The sequence below is a fragment of the Notamacropus eugenii genome, chromosome 6 (assembly GCF_028372415.1).
Source record: "Notamacropus eugenii isolate mMacEug1 chromosome 6, mMacEug1.pri_v2, whole genome shotgun sequence".
NCBI classification, from domain to species: domain Eukaryota; kingdom Metazoa; phylum Chordata; class Mammalia; order Diprotodontia; family Macropodidae; genus Notamacropus; species Notamacropus eugenii.
The window spans coordinates 295,965,616-295,983,432 of NC_092877.1; the positions used below are offsets into that span (position 1 = coordinate 295,965,616).

Below are 17,817 nucleotides of genomic sequence, written 5' to 3' on the forward strand. Positions count from 1 at the left end.
CCTCGCACACATCCGGGCCTGCTTAGTTCCTTCAGCTCGGCCTTTGTGCTGGGGACTTCCAGCTTACACCACCAGAACGGGAGTACAGCTGTGGCAGACACCCTGCCGAAGGGACACAGAGGGAGGCAAAGCCATGCCTGCCCCCGGGGAGCTTCCAGTCTGATGGTGGAGACCAGGCGCGCATGCAGCCCCTCTTCCGCAGGCTGCGGGTCACGGCGGCCCGGGAGGCTCCCGGCGGGTCTGGGCCAGCTGGCAGGCAGCACAAGCCGGACCTCCTTCCACCAATGGGAGGCGAGCCGGCCGGGAGAGGCGGGGGCGGGGGTGGGGTTTCCACGCTGACTGCGGGCTCCGAGCTAGCGCGGCTCGGGCAGCTCCCTACGTCCGCCGCTGCCGCTGGAGTGGCTGCCTCGCTGCTTGGGCCGCCTTCCCCGAGCCCGAGCCCGAGCGGGCCCCCGGTAAGTTCTGCGAGATCTGCGCGCCTCGGCTTGCCCGGGCCGGGGGCAGCCCGCGGGGCTTTTGGAGGGGCAGACGATGGGGATGCAGCGCGAGCCTTGCCACGCGTGCCCCCCGGACCTGCGGAGCTCCTGCTTGCGGGACAGCTTCTCCTCCCCCTCTCCCTTTTATTCCCACGAGTCTCCAGGGACATTTATGGTCAAGGTCTCAGAGAAAGCGAGCCCCGAACGGGGCCCTGAGCCACCGAGACGAAGGCGGGGTTGAACTTCCACTCCTCTCAGGCTGTCCAGGGCTCCTGGACTCAAAGATCGCCCTGCAGCCTGGGCCCTGGCCCCGCAGGGCCGTCCAGACGCGGGCTGGGGGCTGGAGCGTTAACCTTGGCGCCTCCCTGGTCCCCAAGAGTCCGGCGGGAGAGTGGCTGAGGAGGCGGTAGGGGACAGGACTGAGCAAAAGGACGCCTCCCCGGTGGCCTTAAGACAGGAACCCATACCACCGGGTCAGTCCCTATACAGGTGCCCATTTACGAGCCTCATACCCAGGACCAGGAGCCTTCACTTCGGGATTTATTGCATGCCCATGTCTGCACAGCGTGCTCACATTTAGGTATTACAGGCTACGTATGTACTTTTTTTTTAATGAGAAGGCAAACAGGGTTGTAATTTAGAACGCTGGATTTGGAGTCAGGAAAACTAGTTCACATCCTGGTTCTGACTATAGCCTAATGGCCTTGGGCAAGTCATTTAATTTCTCCGAGTCTTGTTTATTCCAGGCTGTAAAATGGGGGTGATAATTTAGAGAGTACTTGCCTCAAAAAGTGACTTTGAGGAAAACACCTTGTAAACCTTGATCATGTTGGGTAACATGATCAATCCTTAGAATCCATACTTATCTATAATATGGAGTTTACTTTTTCTTTTCTGGTTCCATTAAGTTGCTTTTAAGTCTGTGAACCATATCGGAGGGCTATGCAATTGAGTCAGCTTACAGCTGTCCTGTGTAATAGAAAGAACACAGGAGATTTGAGGCTGTCTAGTCTTGACCCTACCTGTAATTGGTGACGTTGGGTAAGTCACTTAATATTTCTGGGCCTTATTTATCTTTAAAATTAGGGAGCTGGACTAAATAGTCTTGAATGGGTCTTCCAGTTCTACGGTTAGAAAGATAAAAAGGCACTTAAAATTGTGATGGTGGCAGAGAGAGTGTAAAATTTGTGTACAATTACTAATTGGAATATGGACAAACCAAAAGAGCCCAGTGTGAGCTTTACTTGCTAAAAATCTAAGATTATCTCAAAATTTAAAGGGCAATTTCTTTATATTTTCAAAGGATTGATAATTCTGAGTCAAAGACTTAAGTAGTATAGAGTTCTAAATGAGTTCAGTTTAATTCAACAAAACTTTATTAAGGTTGTCGTTTGTTTGTGGTCATTAGTCTTTGAGCATGTAAAGGTGAAGAGTGACACAGGTTCCTGACCTAACTGAGCTTAGAGGTCAGTCATGGGATAAAATGTACACAGAAAACTGCAAGTTACAAAGTGGATTAGTCCATACTGAGGTCAGAATGGTGAGGAATTCAAAGAGAAAGAAGGCTGGATTCTAGCTGGGAGGGATCTAGGAAACTGTCACAGAAGTTGTAGCCCTTAAGTTGGGTCAGATTCAAGAGAGAGAAGGAATGTGCATTAGTATAGCACCTATTGTATGCAACATAGGAGCAGCTAGGTGGTGCAGTGGGTAGAGCACCAGTGCAGGAGTCAGGAGAACCTGAGTTCAAATGTCACCTCAGAATTTGACACTCACTAGCTGTGTGACCTCAGGCAAGTCACTTAACCCCAATTGCCTCCTCCTGGGTCATCTCCAGTCTTCCTGATGAATATCTGGTCACTGGACTCAGATGGCTCCGGAGGAGAAATGAGACTGGTGTGTTGCACAGCCCTCCCTCACTCCAAACAAAGTCAAGTGCAAGTCATGTCTTTATTTCTCTGATGGCATGGTCGTCTTCTGCAATGAAGGACGAACACACGTTATATACAACAACCCTATGGCATTGGTGCTATTATTTTCTTTGTTTTACAGTCAAGGTAACTGAAGCAAACAGGTTGTGACTTGGCCAGGGTCACACAACTAGTAAAGGTCTGAGGCCTTCTTTGCATTTAGGTCTTCCTAACTTCTGGCCCCATGCTTTATCTACTATGCCAAGTTTGTTTGAGACATGGGGGATGGTGTGTATTTATTTATATAGAGAGGCTAGAAAAGCAGGATAGGGAAAAGTCAGTAGTTCAGTTTGGCTGGAATATAAAGATGAGCCTTGTGAAATAAGGTAGGATAGATTGCATGGGTCTTTGAATGCCAGGTAAAGGAGTTGGTATTTTATCCTACAGGAAGTGAATCTGCACCTGAAGTATTTTCTTTTTTTATGTTTTATTAATAATGGCTTTTGTGTTTATGAGAGTCATTTCTAACCTCCTCCTTCCAGTTGTGACAAAGAAAAAATTTAAGGAAAAAATCTAATATGGAGAACGATCTCATGTGACAGTGGATATGATATTCTGCCCCCCACAGATCTTCTGGTGGATATTATCTGTTCTCTGGGATCTTTGTTGGTTTTTAACTAATTCTGAACAGTTTCCTTCATCTGTTCATTTTCATTGCTGTTATCCATCCACAAGCATTCATCAAGTGCCTGCTCTGTGCTAGGCACTTATGTTCTGGGGATTAAAAGAAAGGCAAAATACTTTATGCTTTCAAAGAGCTCGACATCTTATGGGAGACACAACATGCTAACTATGTACAAACAAGATATACATGGAAAAATTTGGAGATGATTGAGGGGAGGCACCAACATTAAAGGGGGATCAGAAAAGGCTTAGAACAGAATGTAGGGTTTTAGCTGGAACTTGAAGGAAGCCTGGAGGTGAAGATGAGGAGGGAGGCATATGGAATAGGTGGTAAAAGACCTGGAGTTAGGAAATGGAGTGACCTGTGCAAGGAACAGCAAGGAGGCCATTGTCACCGGATTGAAGGGTGCAGGAAGGGGAGAAAGATGTAAGAAAACTGGAAAGATAGGAGGGGATCAGGTTGTCAAACTGAAGACTTTATATTTGATCCTGGAGGTAACGGGGAACCAGAGGACTTTATTAAATCGGGGCAGTGGCATGGCCACATCTGTGCTTTAGGAAGATTAATTTGGAGTGGAGAATGGACTGGATTGGGGAGAGTTTAGAGTCAGGGAGACCAACTAGGCAGGCTATTGCAATAGTTCAGGCATGAGAAGGTGACAGCCTACTCCAGGGTGTTGGATGTATTAGAGAAGAGAAGGAGCTATTTAGGAAAGCTCTTAAAAAGATAAAAGCAGGGAGACTTGGTAACAGATTGGATATGGAGAGTGAGAGAATGGGACTTCTGGGTTGCAAGCCTGGGTGACTAGGAGGATAGAAGTTTGTAAGAGGCGAGTATTAAAGGGAGCAAGATCAAGATAATGAGTTCAGTTTTGGGGATGTTGAGTGTAAGTTGTCACTATGTATATTGTTCTCTTGGTTCATTTAAAGGTTTTAAAATAGCAGTCACATGATAAAACTTATCCATTGGGAGGGTCAGTCAATCAGTAATTTTTTATTAAATGGTACATGCCAGCTATTGTTCTAGGTGCAGGGGATACAAAGACAAAAATGAAATTGTCCCTCTCCTCAAAAAGATTGCATGCAAAAGGGGGAAAGCAGCAAGTACGTGTGTACAAAACACATGACCTGAGAAGTGATGTAAAGGAGAGGCTGGAGGGAAAGAGGCTAATTAGGAGACTATTAAAGTATTTCTGGAGAGATTATAAAGATTAGCGCTAAGGTAATCGTACGGTGAAAGAGAGATTGTGGAAGTAGAGTCAACAGGACTGAGCACCAGCATGGATATTGGGGTTGGTGAGAAACAATGAATCAAAGATAGCTGCCAGGTTTCAAGTTTGAGTGGGAGGATGGTGGTACCATCAGCAGAAATAGAAAATGGATAGCTCTAGAGGTGAAAATAAGTTCCATTTTGAACATCCTGATTTGAGGAACTGACAATATCTAGGTAGAGATTGATATCCAAAAGACATGGGGCCATACAACGTTAGACCTGGAGAATTGAGCTCATTTGCATAGAGGTAATAATTAAGACAGTGGGAGTGGCTGAGATGTTGAAGGGGACAAGTAGAAAAGAGAACTAGTGGAAAAGCCTACACTGAGGGAGCAAGAAGGGGAACCAGAAAAAGGCAAAGAGAAACGAAGAGAAGCCAGAGAGAGGTAGGATGAGGTGAAAACCTCACTGGAAAGTGCGCTTTTCTTTCTCAGATTTTCCTGACAGTTTTACTGGGCCTCTCCTTTGCCATTCATACAAACTAATAGGAAGCTATCTTATTTTTTCATCTTTTAATGAAAGCCCCAGCTTGGTGCCTTACTAATAGTAAACATTTAATAAGTAGTTATTGAATTGTGCCAGACATATAATAAAGGCATACTAAATGCTTATCAGCAGACTGACTAAATTGAGTAAGAGCTGTATCCTAGAAGACAAGGGAGGAGATGTTATCAAAAAGGAGGACAAGTGAATAATAACTGTGTCAAATGCTGCTAAGAGACTTAAGGAAGAAAAGAACTGACAGAAGTCCCCTGGATTTGAAATTAGATCATTCACTGGTGGTTTTATAGAGGATAATTTCAATAGAGTGGGGTGGGCTGTATAAGCAAGATTGCCTGGGATTGAGAAATGAGGTTGGTGAGGAAGTAGAGGCAGGCAGTGTAGACAGTCTGGTCTTTCTAGAAGTTTAGGGGTGAAGGAGTCAGAGAGGTGATAACTTGAAGGAAGACTGAAGTGTGGTCATAGGCATAGTAGAGGGAGTTCTTAGAGAGGAGGAGAATGAAGCTGAAACTGAGGGCATCATGGATGGCAGGAGGTACTGAAGGAGACAAGAGGTAATTAGAATAGGGATGTAAGGGGCCAGCCTTGGCAAGATGGGGAGGGAAGGAATCGCTTCATCCTCTGAGACTAAAAAGGAGGGAATAGGTGAAGGGTTACAGGTTTTTAGGTACCAGAAAAGGGGATATAGGGTAGCTTAGGGTGACTAGCTTTAATCATAAAGTAGCTGGTGTAGTCATCTGCTGAGATAGAATTTCAAGGCTGGAAGAGTTCTTAGAAACTATCTCATCAAATGCCCCCAAAATGAACCATAGGGAGAAGAAGCAACTTCTCTGAGGTCATACAGTAGTTAGTGGCAAAGCTAGAACTAGAACTAGAACCCATCTCTTGGCTCCTGGTTCATGACTCAGCTCTGTTTAGAGATTTAGAACTGTAACAGACTTCTGATCTAATCCAACTCCTTTATTTTACAGAAGAGGAAACTGAGGCCCTGGGAGGTTAAGTTAGAGGTAGCCAGGTGGAGCAGTGAATAGAGTGCTGGGCCTGGAGTCAGGAAGACCTGAGTTCAAATCTGCCCTTAGCAGTGTGACCTTGAGCAAGTCACTTTACCCTGTTTGCCTGAGTTTCCTCATCTAAAAAATGAGCTGAAGAGGGAAATGGCCAACTATTCCAGTATCTTTGCCAAGAAAAACCCACGAAGAGTCAGACATAACTGAACAACAATAAAGTTAGGCAGCTGGCCCAGGGTCACACAGATAATGCCTATTAGGTCATGATTTGAACGTAGGTCTTCCTGTCTCCATGGCCTGCTCTCTACGCACACGGATCTTACTTTACTAGATAATATTCAAAGAGAAATACTACACAAAGAATGCCAAACAAGAGATTATCCAGTGACTGTTTAACATGATATGCTCATACTGTTAATACTGGAGGCATTTCAAACTTAACATCTCAATTCTCCCTCACACCCCTAACCCCATCATCCCTTCCTCCCCCCAAACTTATTGTTTTCAATTTTCAACAATCACTTCTATAAGTTCCAAATTTTCTCCCCTTCCCTCCCCCTTCCCCTTTTTCTCCCCAAGATGGCATGTAATCTTACATGGGCTCTACACATACATTCCTATTAAACACATTTTCATATTAGTTGTGTTGCATAGAAGAATTAAAACAAATGGGAGAAACCAGGAGAAAAACATAACATAAGAGCCCATCATCCCTTTCTAAACTTCCCTATTTCTGTTTCTTCTGATCACTCTGTTTACAGCCTCTGAGAGATCCTTTTCTCTTCTTTCTCTCTCTTACCGCTCTTCCTTCTCTTTTGCTATCAGTTTTGCCAGATCTTGTTGAGACTACCTTGTTATCTCTCCATTCTTAGAGACTCCACCCTGGATCACTGTAATAGTCTTCCTCTGCACGTTGGCACAGGTGTCCCCGATACGCTCATTCCCTCTATACCACTTAGAATCTTCCTTCTTCCCTTACTACCTTTCCTAATCCACTCAGTGGTTAGTGTTTTCTTCTTCTTGAAGTCATACTTTGTATCACTTTTTTTCCCTTTACTACCTTTCCTAATCTACTCTGTAGTTAGTATTTTCTTCTCCCTGAAATTATACTTCGCATCACTTTCTTTTCCCTTACTACTTTTTCTAATCCACTCTGTGGTTAGTGTTTTCTTGGCTTGAAATTATACTTTGCATCACTTCCTTTTTACTTACCTGCATAGGTAATTATGGGGTAGGTGCTTAATAAAGATTTGTTGAGTTGGAGTGAATTTTTTTTCTGACAAGGAAGAGCAGCCGTCTTACATTTATTTCTACTAAAGATGTGGGACTCGGCTCTTCCCCATATTTGCCACTCTCTGTTCCCTACCCTACATCCCCTGGACATCTTTCTGAGGGAACCCTATAGAACAGTGTTACAAAGTTCTCAAGTGTGTTGTAAATTTTCAAGTTTGTTGTATTATTACTATTAAAGGAGAAGAGGTAATAATTGGGTGACAATTAGGGGAGCTTCGGGCTGGTGAGAAAATGAAAATTTCATGCCTATTTAAATGACACTTGGCTGCATACCTTTCCCTCTTTTATTGGACGCTCCACCTTTGAAGATCTTAGAACTCTTGAATTTGATTCTGAATTACATTTAGTCATGGAAATTAGTAGCATTTCCTGTGGAAAAGTTCACTAGTCTTAGGGTGTTCGGGAATTTATCTAGTCAAAGGGAAGGAACAAAGGGCAGAACTATTTTGGGAATTTCCATCCTCTTCCCAGCTAATTAAAACTATGGAAGAATGCTTTCTTAAAAATTGGCATTCCTTAGACATAGTAATGCAGATATATTTAGGGATGAAGGGGGTATTGTTTATGATGGGAGCAACGGGAAATATAATGAAATCTTCTATGATTCTTCACACCTTTGGATAGACAGGAACATAAAAATATGGTTCCCTCACTGTTTGGGTCTTTATTTCTATTGGCACCCTTCTGAAGGGCCAAAGTTTTATCCAGATGAAAATACGTTTCCAGCATCACTCAGGAGAAGAGAAGTTAATCAATGACTTAGGGTTGTAGGCCATAGGCCAGCAATTAGTCACCTTTAAAAAAATGTGGCACCTCAGAAAATGTTAATAGTATGAACCCTTTTACATATCATGTAAACAGTCGTTGGATAATCTCTTGTTTGGTTTTTCTGTAATATCTCTTTGAGTATCATTTAGTAAAGTAAGATCAAGATGGTTAGAGGAGTCAGGCTCAGGTTCAAGGGGTGAACCTGTGTACCTCTGGGCAAATTACTTAACTACTGTGGGTTTAAAAAAAATTCTTATGGTTTCATTGGTGCAAGGAATCTCCCTCCACCTATGCAGATTAGCATGTGCTCTGCCCTGCACAGTCTTAAAGAGTTATCTGGAACACTGAGAGGCTAAGTTACTTGCCAAGGGTCAAATAGCCAGTATGTTGGGGGTTTTTTCCATTGGTTAAGTTGTGTCTGGCTCTACATGACCTCAGGGACCTTTTGTCCTTGGCGCTTTCTTGGCAAGGATACTGGAGTGGTTTGCCATTTTCTTTTCCAATGTGCCCCCATTTTACAGATGAGGAATTGAGGCAAATAGGGGTTAAGTGACTTACAGGATCACACAGCTAGTAAGCCTGAGGCTAGATTTGAACTCAGATCTTTAAGACTTCAAGCCTGGTGCTCTATCCACTATACCATGAGTTGCCCATACTTGGATCCAAGTCTTCGTCACGAGAGGCCAGTTCTTTTATCCAGTGCACATTACCTCAACGTTTTAAAAAATGTACTTAACAAACATTGGCAAATAAACACTTTAATATACAAAGAATGGAAAAGAGCCTTGTATGTGAAAATGTGAACTTGGTTTACATCATTTTCTAAAGTGTATATTAAATTGAATAAGTATCACTCAAACTTTCACTGACCTAGGCAACTCCCTGAAATTAATTTATATAGGAGTTGTATCAATTGAAGAAATTGTCTTCACATCAATGAAATCACAGGTCCAAACAAAAAGTCCCCCCCAAATCTAGTGATTAGTAAAATTCAAGATTATTCTTTGAGTGAAGTAGTGCTAGAGAATTAGTGCCCAGTATTGATTTTCATTTTGCTGTGTTACTATATGTTCAATACTATTGTTTATGGATCTAGGAAGGAAGGAAGCAAGCAAGCATTTATTATTGGTGTACAGGATACCACATGATGTGCTAAGTGCTTTACAAATATTATCTCATTTGATCCTCCCAACAACCCTGTGAGGCAAGTGTTATCATGATACCCATTTTACAGTGGAGGAAAAGGAGGCAGATAGAAGTTAATTGACCTGCCCAGGGTCAGACAGCTAGGAAGTGTCTGAGGCCAAATTGAAACTCAGGTCTTTTTGACTCCAGATCCAGCACCCTGTGCGCTGTACTGTGAGCTGTGTCTAGATGGAATATGTAGTGTAACCTAGTGTAATAGATACCAAAACAGAAGAGATCAAATTACTTGTTTCAGGTCACATGAAGAGTAGTAAGGGCATATTTGAAGCCCTCAGACTCTAGATTCATTCCTTCTCCACTGCTTTGAGGTAGTCAAAAGGGTGCGCGTGCGCGCGCGCGCGTGCACACACACACACACACACACACACACACACACACACACACACCCCAAACAAATAGGGTTTTAGAGAAAAACAGGCTTGTAAGTTCTTTTAAAAATGTCAGTAGAGATAATAAGAAAAATTTCTTTTTCCTCTTTTTACTGTGGCATTTCATTAGAAACCTCTAAATCGGGGAACAGTATTTTTCAACTGCAGTATTTCTATACCTTTTCCCTTATTAGATTGTTAACAAATGAGGTTGATAAACATCTAAAAACAGGAAATAGCTAGCTAGTTGGACATTCATGAATCGATTCTTCTCTTTGTAATTCCAGTGTGAAAAGTAACTTGGTTAGCTTAAGGAAGCCCCTGTATGTGTCTGAGAAGTGTCATTCAGAGGAAATCCTGACTTCAGGTGGAGCTCCTGCAGGGAAATGCCTATTTGGGAAATTTTCATCTTTTGTGAATTGAAAGCAGTTATCTGGAGCTATCAATAATGTCTGTAGTAAATTAAAGACCCATTTTTAACCACAGTCATAACTGAGAGAGTGTCATCTGCATCTTAACTGATTTAAGTGTTTGTTTGTAGACATAAGCCCCTCTTCACCATTATACGTATGTATAAGTGGGACTGATGGAGATAGAATTCATATATAAATGTACATGTGATTTTCCTAAGGGATAGGTCAGATCATGTTACTCCACTGCTCAGTAAACTCCAATGGCTTCCTGCTACCTATAGGGTAATATACAAGCTCCTCTGTTTGATATTTAGGGCTTTGTCCAACCTGGCTCCAATCTGTTTAGCCTTACCATGCCTTGCTCCCTTTCAGACGCTCCAAAGTTCAGCCAGCCTGGCGTTACTATTCCTTGTACGTGCCACTCCATCTTCCATCTCTGTACCTTTCCACAGGCACCCCCCCATGTCTGGAATGTGCACCCTTTTCACCCCAGCTTCTTAGAGTCCTGTGTTTGGTTTGTATCTCAGGTCAAGGGTCCCCTTCTGTGTGAAGTCATTTCTGATTCCTCCAGGTGCTAGCAACTTTTCCGCAGCCCCTTCCAAAAATCTTCTTGTGTTTATGTATCTATTTTGTATATACTTATATGTGTGCTTGATGTCTCCTTGTTACAGTAGAAGCTCCTTAAGAGCAGACTCTTTCATCTTTGCTTTGTATCCCAGTATCTAGTATGTAGTTGCTTAATACATGCTTATTCATTTATTGACATATGGGCAACTTGAGAAGTGACATTGTATCTCATAGAGAGGTCATGTGGGAGTCACTCTAATATCAACAAACAGGAAATAGCCCAGAACAGATTCAGTGTGGTTTTGTATGTGCATGTGCAGAAATAAAACTGTAGTTTGGCATTGGAGCTAAATGACCACTGAAGTGACTATGGGCCTCTGGAGAGGGGAGGGCACATGTGCATCATGACATTCCCCAGCTGTCCATCCTCTCAGTGAGGAGTTCCTTTTGATTTCCATGGGGGCACCGTGGAAAAGATTGTGAGTCAGAGGGCCAGGGGACAATTTTGTTTCTACCATTTATTTTAACTGCACAACCTCTGACAAGTCTCTGGGCTTCAGTTTCCTTATTTGTAAAATGAAGAGGTTGGGTTAGATGACAGTTATTGTTTTTTCCAGTTTTGAATTCAATAAGCCTCTGATTTGTGATCACTGTTTGTGAGTCCAGCTAAGGATTTCCAGTGTCTTCTGTCTATGTGTGCTGCTGGCTTCATTCTTTTCTTAGGCAGACTCACAGAGAAGTGGACAGAAGAGTGGCAGCTGAAAGACAAAGCAAGCCTAAACTATATAGCTCAGGACTGCATTTGTTCTAATTTCTTTCTTTCTTTCTTTCTTTTTTTTTTGTGAAACAGTTAGGGTTAAGTGACTTGCCCAAGGTGTCACAACTAGTAAGTGTCAAGTGTCTAAAGCCAGATTTGAACTCAGAGCTTCCTGACTCAAGGGCTGGTGCTCTATCCACTGTTACCCCTTCTTAAAATTTATTTTTATTTAAAAATTTTTTTGTTTCCTTTTAAAATATAGGTTTTATGGATATCTTTTTAACATCCTAATCATGTTTGGAAATGAGACCTCTTCCTTTTTCTCTCACTTCACCTCCAATTAAACAAAGAAAAACACTTCAGCAAAAATACCAATGTATACAATGTATACATTTGCCCTGGTAGCCCCTCACTTTTCTCCTGAGAGGAGGAAGGTATATTTAAGATGTTATCTAGGTCCTTTGTTTTATCATTGACAGTTTGGGGACCCCTATCAAACTTCTCTCAAATGAAAGAAAATGTGAAGTGCTTAAGAAAAATAAACTCAGTCTTGTGAGAAGTTGTAACTGTGAAATATCTTATTTGTGTGTCTGTAGGAAACAGCCCTATTAGTCATTGATGTGCCTCTGTAAGTTGAAAAGAGGAGACAACAGAGACAAGAAGAATGTCAACTCTTAGCTGGAAACCATTTGTCTACGGAGGTTTGGCCTCTATCACTGCAGAATGTGGTAAGGACAGCAAGTCACGGGTGATCTTTGAATTGTGTCATTTTCTCTGCTCTATGTCCTAGTGCCACGTAATAGCACCACGTCGTAGCTCCACGTAGTAGTGTTTAAATCTTAAACCAACAAATGCTGTTTGCACATAAACAGATCTCAAGTACAAAGTGTTGGGTCATGGAACATTAGCATCAGATTTCCAAATGTTCAATATTTGGTAAATTTTCTTTTAAACAAAAGATGCCAGTTTGGCTGTTTATTAGTGGCTATGGTTCAAGGTCCACTGGGTGACAGGTTCAGTCTGTGGGCCAAAAGAAATTTTGGGGTCATTTGTCTGTACCTTTTTCAGCCATCTCCCTTTATCTGTCTTACCTTTTCTCCGTCCAGTGCTACAGGTAACCCACAGTTGACTATATGTTTATACAAAAAGAAACTCTGATGGGCTGGTATCACTCCAGTGACTCTTGACCTTGTAAGATATACATCGATGTATCTATTACTACATAATTGGCTCCTGATTATCCACAGATTCTTGATATGCTATCTATGCTCATCCTTTGAACCCTAACTTTTTTTTTTAATTTAAACTATAAAATCTTTCATATTAACATCACATATCCATATTGTGGAGTATGATATGAAGTGTTGGTATAAGCCTATTTCCTGCCAGATTGCTTTCCAGTTTTTCAAGCAGTTTTTTTAAAAATCAAATACCTTCTTTCATAAATAATTTGTGCTTTCTGGTTTATTGAATGTTGGGTTATTGAGTTCCATCATGTTCGATTTTCCCTTGTCTGATGTATTCTGTTCTTTTGAACCTTAGCACACTTCTTTGACCCAGTAGAGTTTCTAGGCTGCCTTTTCTGTTGATCCAGGGCAAAGTCAGATAAAGCTCCATGTGGGTGGTGATAGAAAAGAAAATGCATTGTATGGAGGAAGAATTGTGTAGAATTTCCTGGTTGAGTGTAGGTGGGAGTGGGAAGGGGATGGTGGTGGATTAACCACTTCAGTTCTCTGGGTTGATACCTACTTCCAGTGTCATAATTCAGCAAGAAGGACAGACTATCAGAGCTTAGAAAGGAAAGTGATGATCATTTGGAGCCAGCATGAGTTCAGCAAAAAAAAAAAAGCCATATGAGGGTGAGCCTTACTGCTTTTTAAAAAGAATGACTAGAGTAGACTGTGGCTTCTAGGTGGTGCAGTTCATAGCATACTGGGCCTGGTGGCAGGAAGATTTCTCTTCCTGAATTCAGGTCTGGTCTTCAGATACTTACTAGCCATGTGATCCTGGGCAAGTCACTTAACCCTCTTTGTTTCAGTTTCCTCATCTGTAAAATGAGCTGAAGAAAGGAATGGTAAACCATTCCAGTATCACCACCAAGAAAACCCCAGATGGGGTCATGGAGAGTTAGACACAACTGAAATGACCACAGTTACAACAGAGGTGGATCATGATCATAGAATCATAAAGTAAGAGCCATATGGAATTTCAAAATTCATCTAGTTCAACTCTCTCATTTTATAAGAAAACTGAGGCCTATGGAGACTAAATGAAGGAAGTAGAGTCCCATCAGCAAGCATCAGAAGCTGAGTTTGAACCTGTCTTCTGATGCCAGAGTAGGTACCCTGTCTACTGTGTCAAGCTGCTTCTGTTTGGAGGAGGAGATTGGATAATGTAAGCTCCTTGAAGGTTTTGTATCCTCAACAGTTAACACAATGCCTTGCATATAGTAGGTGCTTAATAAATATTGGTTGAGTTGGCTCCTATAGCAGGATTTCAGAATTCTCTCAGTTTCCCATGTTATGTTTATGGGCACAATGAATAATTGTGGTTTTGATAATAATACAGATTCCATGAATTTTGATCTAGCTGAAAAATCAAACAGACCCAAAGGATAAAGATTAATGGACTTAGGTTAGTCTGGATGAAGGACTCTACAAGAGTGCCACATTCCTTGTGTCTGTTTGGTTCAACATTTTAATTCATTGTAATTCATTTAAAGAGTTGGATGAAATCATAGATTTCATGCTAGTCAGATTTTCAGATGACACTGACAGAAATTTGGGAGTAATCACTGATACATTTTACAACCCACTTGGGTTCCAAAAAGATCTTGTTGGGCAGCTGGTAATAATGAATGGAATTTAATAAGGCAACGATTTTTATATTGATAAATATAAGGAATGTTTATGATATGTGATAAAATAAAATAAAAATAATTATATTTATATAAAGTTTTCCATTTGAGTTCAAAAGTCAACTGCCCAAAATGTAGGTTAAATGTGATGTGAATAGACAGTGGTGTATGTTTGTGTATGTATAGTATTGTATATATGTATGTATATATAATGTGTGTGTATGTGTGCGTGTGTATGTGTGCGTGTATGTATGTGTATGTAGCCTTGAAGATCTTAGTGGATTCTAAACTCAATATGAGTGAACAGTGTGACACAGCAGGCAGAAAAACAGTTCTGATCTTAGGTGTCATTAACAGAATTTCTCTGTCCTCCGCCTTGGTCACATTACATTGGAAGTACTGTATTCAGTTCTAGATGCTACTTCTTCAAAAGAACATTGGCAAACTGGAACAGAGGGGTGAGCAGGATAGTGAGGAGACTGGAAACGTTATTATTTGATGATTAATGATGCTGAGCTTGGAGAAGAGAAAGCTAAAGAAGATCAAACTCTGTGTGTGTGTGTGTGTGTGTGTGTGTTTTGGAGGCAGGGGTGGCAAGGAATTAAGGATTTTTTTGTCCTAGTCTCTTAATTCTGCTCCCTGGGTCCAAGTAAACCAGTTCTCCCCCTTTACTGTCCCATCCCTCTCTCCTCTTCACTGCCGGTAGTCTTACATTCCTCTTTCTTCCGAAGTGTTACACTGCTGCCAGACTCATTTTCCTTCTGCATAAATCTGGTCATTTTGTTATTCTGCTCAGGAAGTGGCAATGGTTCCTTATTGCCCTTTGAATACAATTCCAACTGACTTCTGTGGTTCATTCTAAATCTAAGATTTGTGTGATATGTGAAGCCCAAACTTATCTCCGATTTACCCATAGTGCATTCTGTGTTTTAGTTAAACTGGTTGACTCTTTTGTCTCTTGAGTACATATAATGCTTTTCCACACCTGGTTTTTGTACTGTGTGACAAGAATAATCTCTTTTTCTCAGTCTTTGTCTGTTGACTACTACTTATCCTTTACAGAATAAATCAAATGCCCCTTCTTTGATGAAGACTTCTCTGATCCTCCCAGTACTAACTAACTACCTTCGTCTTTGAGCTTTGTCCTGTATTCTTTCATTACCTCTTTTAATGCACTTACATAATAATTTTTGTTTTTATGTACTTTTGTATATGTCTTATGCTTCTACTAGACCGTAGTAGAACAAGAATCATTTCTAGCTAAATTTGGTATTTTCTCAAGCCCCTATCACATTCATCTTTACACAGTAGATGCTTTATACACATTGAAATGAAATGATTAGTGGGTTATCCGCCACTGGAGATCTTTATTAAGAAATTGGATGCGTATTTACAGCAGGAGTTCTTAACTTGGGGTCTGTGAAATTATTTTAAAAATATTTTGATAAGTGTATTTCAATATAATTGGTTTCCTTTGTAATCCTATGTGTTTCGTTTTTATGCACTTTAAAATATCCTAGAAAGGCGTTCATGGGCTTCACCTGATTACCAACGGGGGTCTATGATACAACAAGGTAAAAAGCTTCTGACTTACAGGGGTGCCATAGGATTCTGACCCAACTTTGATTTGGACTAAAAAACCTCTGAGATTCTTTGATTCTCTTTCTCTATAAAAATTTACAATATGTACTTCATTGTACATATTTTTCAGTTGCATGCATTCACTCTTCTCATTTAGATTGTAAACACCTAAAAATCGGGCTTTAACATTTACAGTTGCCTTCCCAACTTAGTACTCAGTAAACAAGTTCATGGTCAACTAAGTACTATTTCCTTCTAAGTGAATAGTGTTAAACCTTTTTGGTGTTTGGGAAGTTAGAGTTTTTTTTTTCAGAATATGAACATTTTATCTGATTTCCATTGATACTGTATTAATTTGTTTCTTTAGACACAAAAATATTAAGATCTCATTGCTTTCCTTTGTGGGGTTACTTAGCTTGTACAAAAGACTCAGTGAGGAAACATCAACATTTTGGACACAAATGTGTGTGTGTGTATATGTATGTATCTATATAGACACATATATATGCGCTTCCATATATTCATATATAAATGCATATGTGCAACACTGATAAATTTCTTGCATGGTTTTGTTGACTCCAATTTTGAACACAGTGGAATGTGAAAAAGTAAATTGCCATATGACTGCTTTTGTTTAATTCTTATCTTTTTATATAGCCCAGAGTGAAGTTTTTAAAATTAGTTCTGATATTAATTTCTGTATTTTAAATTTTAAGGCACATTTCCAATTGATTTAACCAAGACACGTCTCCAGATTCAGGGACAGACAAATGATGCCAAATTCAAGGAAATTCGATATAGAGGAATGTTACATGCACTATCAAGGATATTCAGAGAAGAAGGGCTGAAAGCATTGTATTCTGGGTAAATAAAATTTTTTGTGCATTTAAAAATTTTTATTGGTAAGAGAAACCTCTAAAATCAACAGAGTTCACCATAGTACTGCCTAAAGAGAAAATAAAAGTGATTTCATGATCTGAAAATGTGATAACACTCAGGATTTTTTCTTCTTATTTTTAATTTCTATTCATTTATTTTTCTGTCATCTGCTGCATTTGGCAACATTAATTGTTAATACTTCAAATACAGATATTCCACTGTTTCAAATTGTCTTTGTTTACTTATGCTATACTGACTTAGTGAGATCTTTCTGTAATCTATATATAGTATTATATTTTGTGTGTGTATGTATATATATATATATATATATATATATATATATATATATATATATATATAACATATTATAGTTCTGTGCTTGAAATTTGATTTGCATGGAAGGTGGCACTTTCCCTTCCACATCTACCTTGTGTATAACCAGAATGTGGTCTTTAATCAATGTTTTTTAGTTCAGCCTATCTCTACTTTTTGTATGTTTTTACCTTTCAAATAGATTTCATTTTAGTAGTGTGGTCTTTTTAGATCAGTAGTTCTAAAACCTTTTGGCCTCAGGACCTCATTAAAGCATTTTTTTTTTCATTACAGTCTTAATAAACACATTATATATCAATATGAATATATCTTAATGAATGATTACTATTTTTCAAAACAAAAAAACAGTAAGAAAAGTAGTATAGTTTTACATATTTTTGTAAATATCTTTAATTTCTGACTTAATAGAAGATAGTTGGGTTCTCCTGTCTGCTTGTGCATTTAGTCTTTTGCTTTTGTTGTTCTGATGGAGGTATATGAAGAATAACCATCTTAACACAATATGCAGTTGGAAAAGGGAAAAGCAGTAATATTGCCTATTAATAGGCAAATAACATTTTAATATTATTTTGAAAGTATTTTTGATTTTTCAGACCCCTGAAAGGGTCTCTGGGACCCCCAGGGTCCCAGAGATCATACTTTCTGAGAATCATTACTTTAGATAAGTACCAGAGTGATACATATCGTCCCACCTTATGAGTCATGTTTTCAGTATATTAATGTGGATAGAGACAGGGCTACTAGATTTAGAATTAGAGGATGTGTTGGAATCTAAGCTCTGCTACTTAACTACTAGGTGACTTTGGTGTGACTTAATCCCTCTGAGCCTCAGTTTCCTCATGTTTCAAATGAGAACATACGATCAGATAATTTCTAAGGTTCTTTTTAGCCCTAAATCTATGATCCTATAAAATGAATCCTGAAAATCAGTGACCATATTTCATGAT

General features: G+C 40.1%; 1 protein-coding gene across 5 annotated transcripts in view; it reads left to right on the forward strand.

The window, feature by feature from the left end:
* Nucleotides 1-17,817, forward strand: part of SLC25A30 (solute carrier family 25 member 30) — a 101,973-nt gene that overhangs the window by 67,234 nt on the left and 16,922 nt on the right. For 2 of the 5 annotated variants that reach the window (XM_072617193.1, XM_072617194.1), the window contains exons 2-3: nt 11,817-11,948; nt 16,375-16,522. In XM_072617193.1, the coding sequence (XP_072473294.1) occupies nt 11,885-11,948; nt 16,375-16,522 (212 nt within the window). In that variant the 5' untranslated portion in view covers nt 11,817-11,884. Of the gene's footprint in view, nt 1-177; nt 456-944; nt 1,057-4,704; nt 4,727-11,816; nt 11,949-16,374; nt 16,523-17,817 lie in introns of those variants that run through there. The other 3 variants (XM_072617192.1, XM_072617195.1, XM_072617196.1) reach the window with 3 other exon arrangements.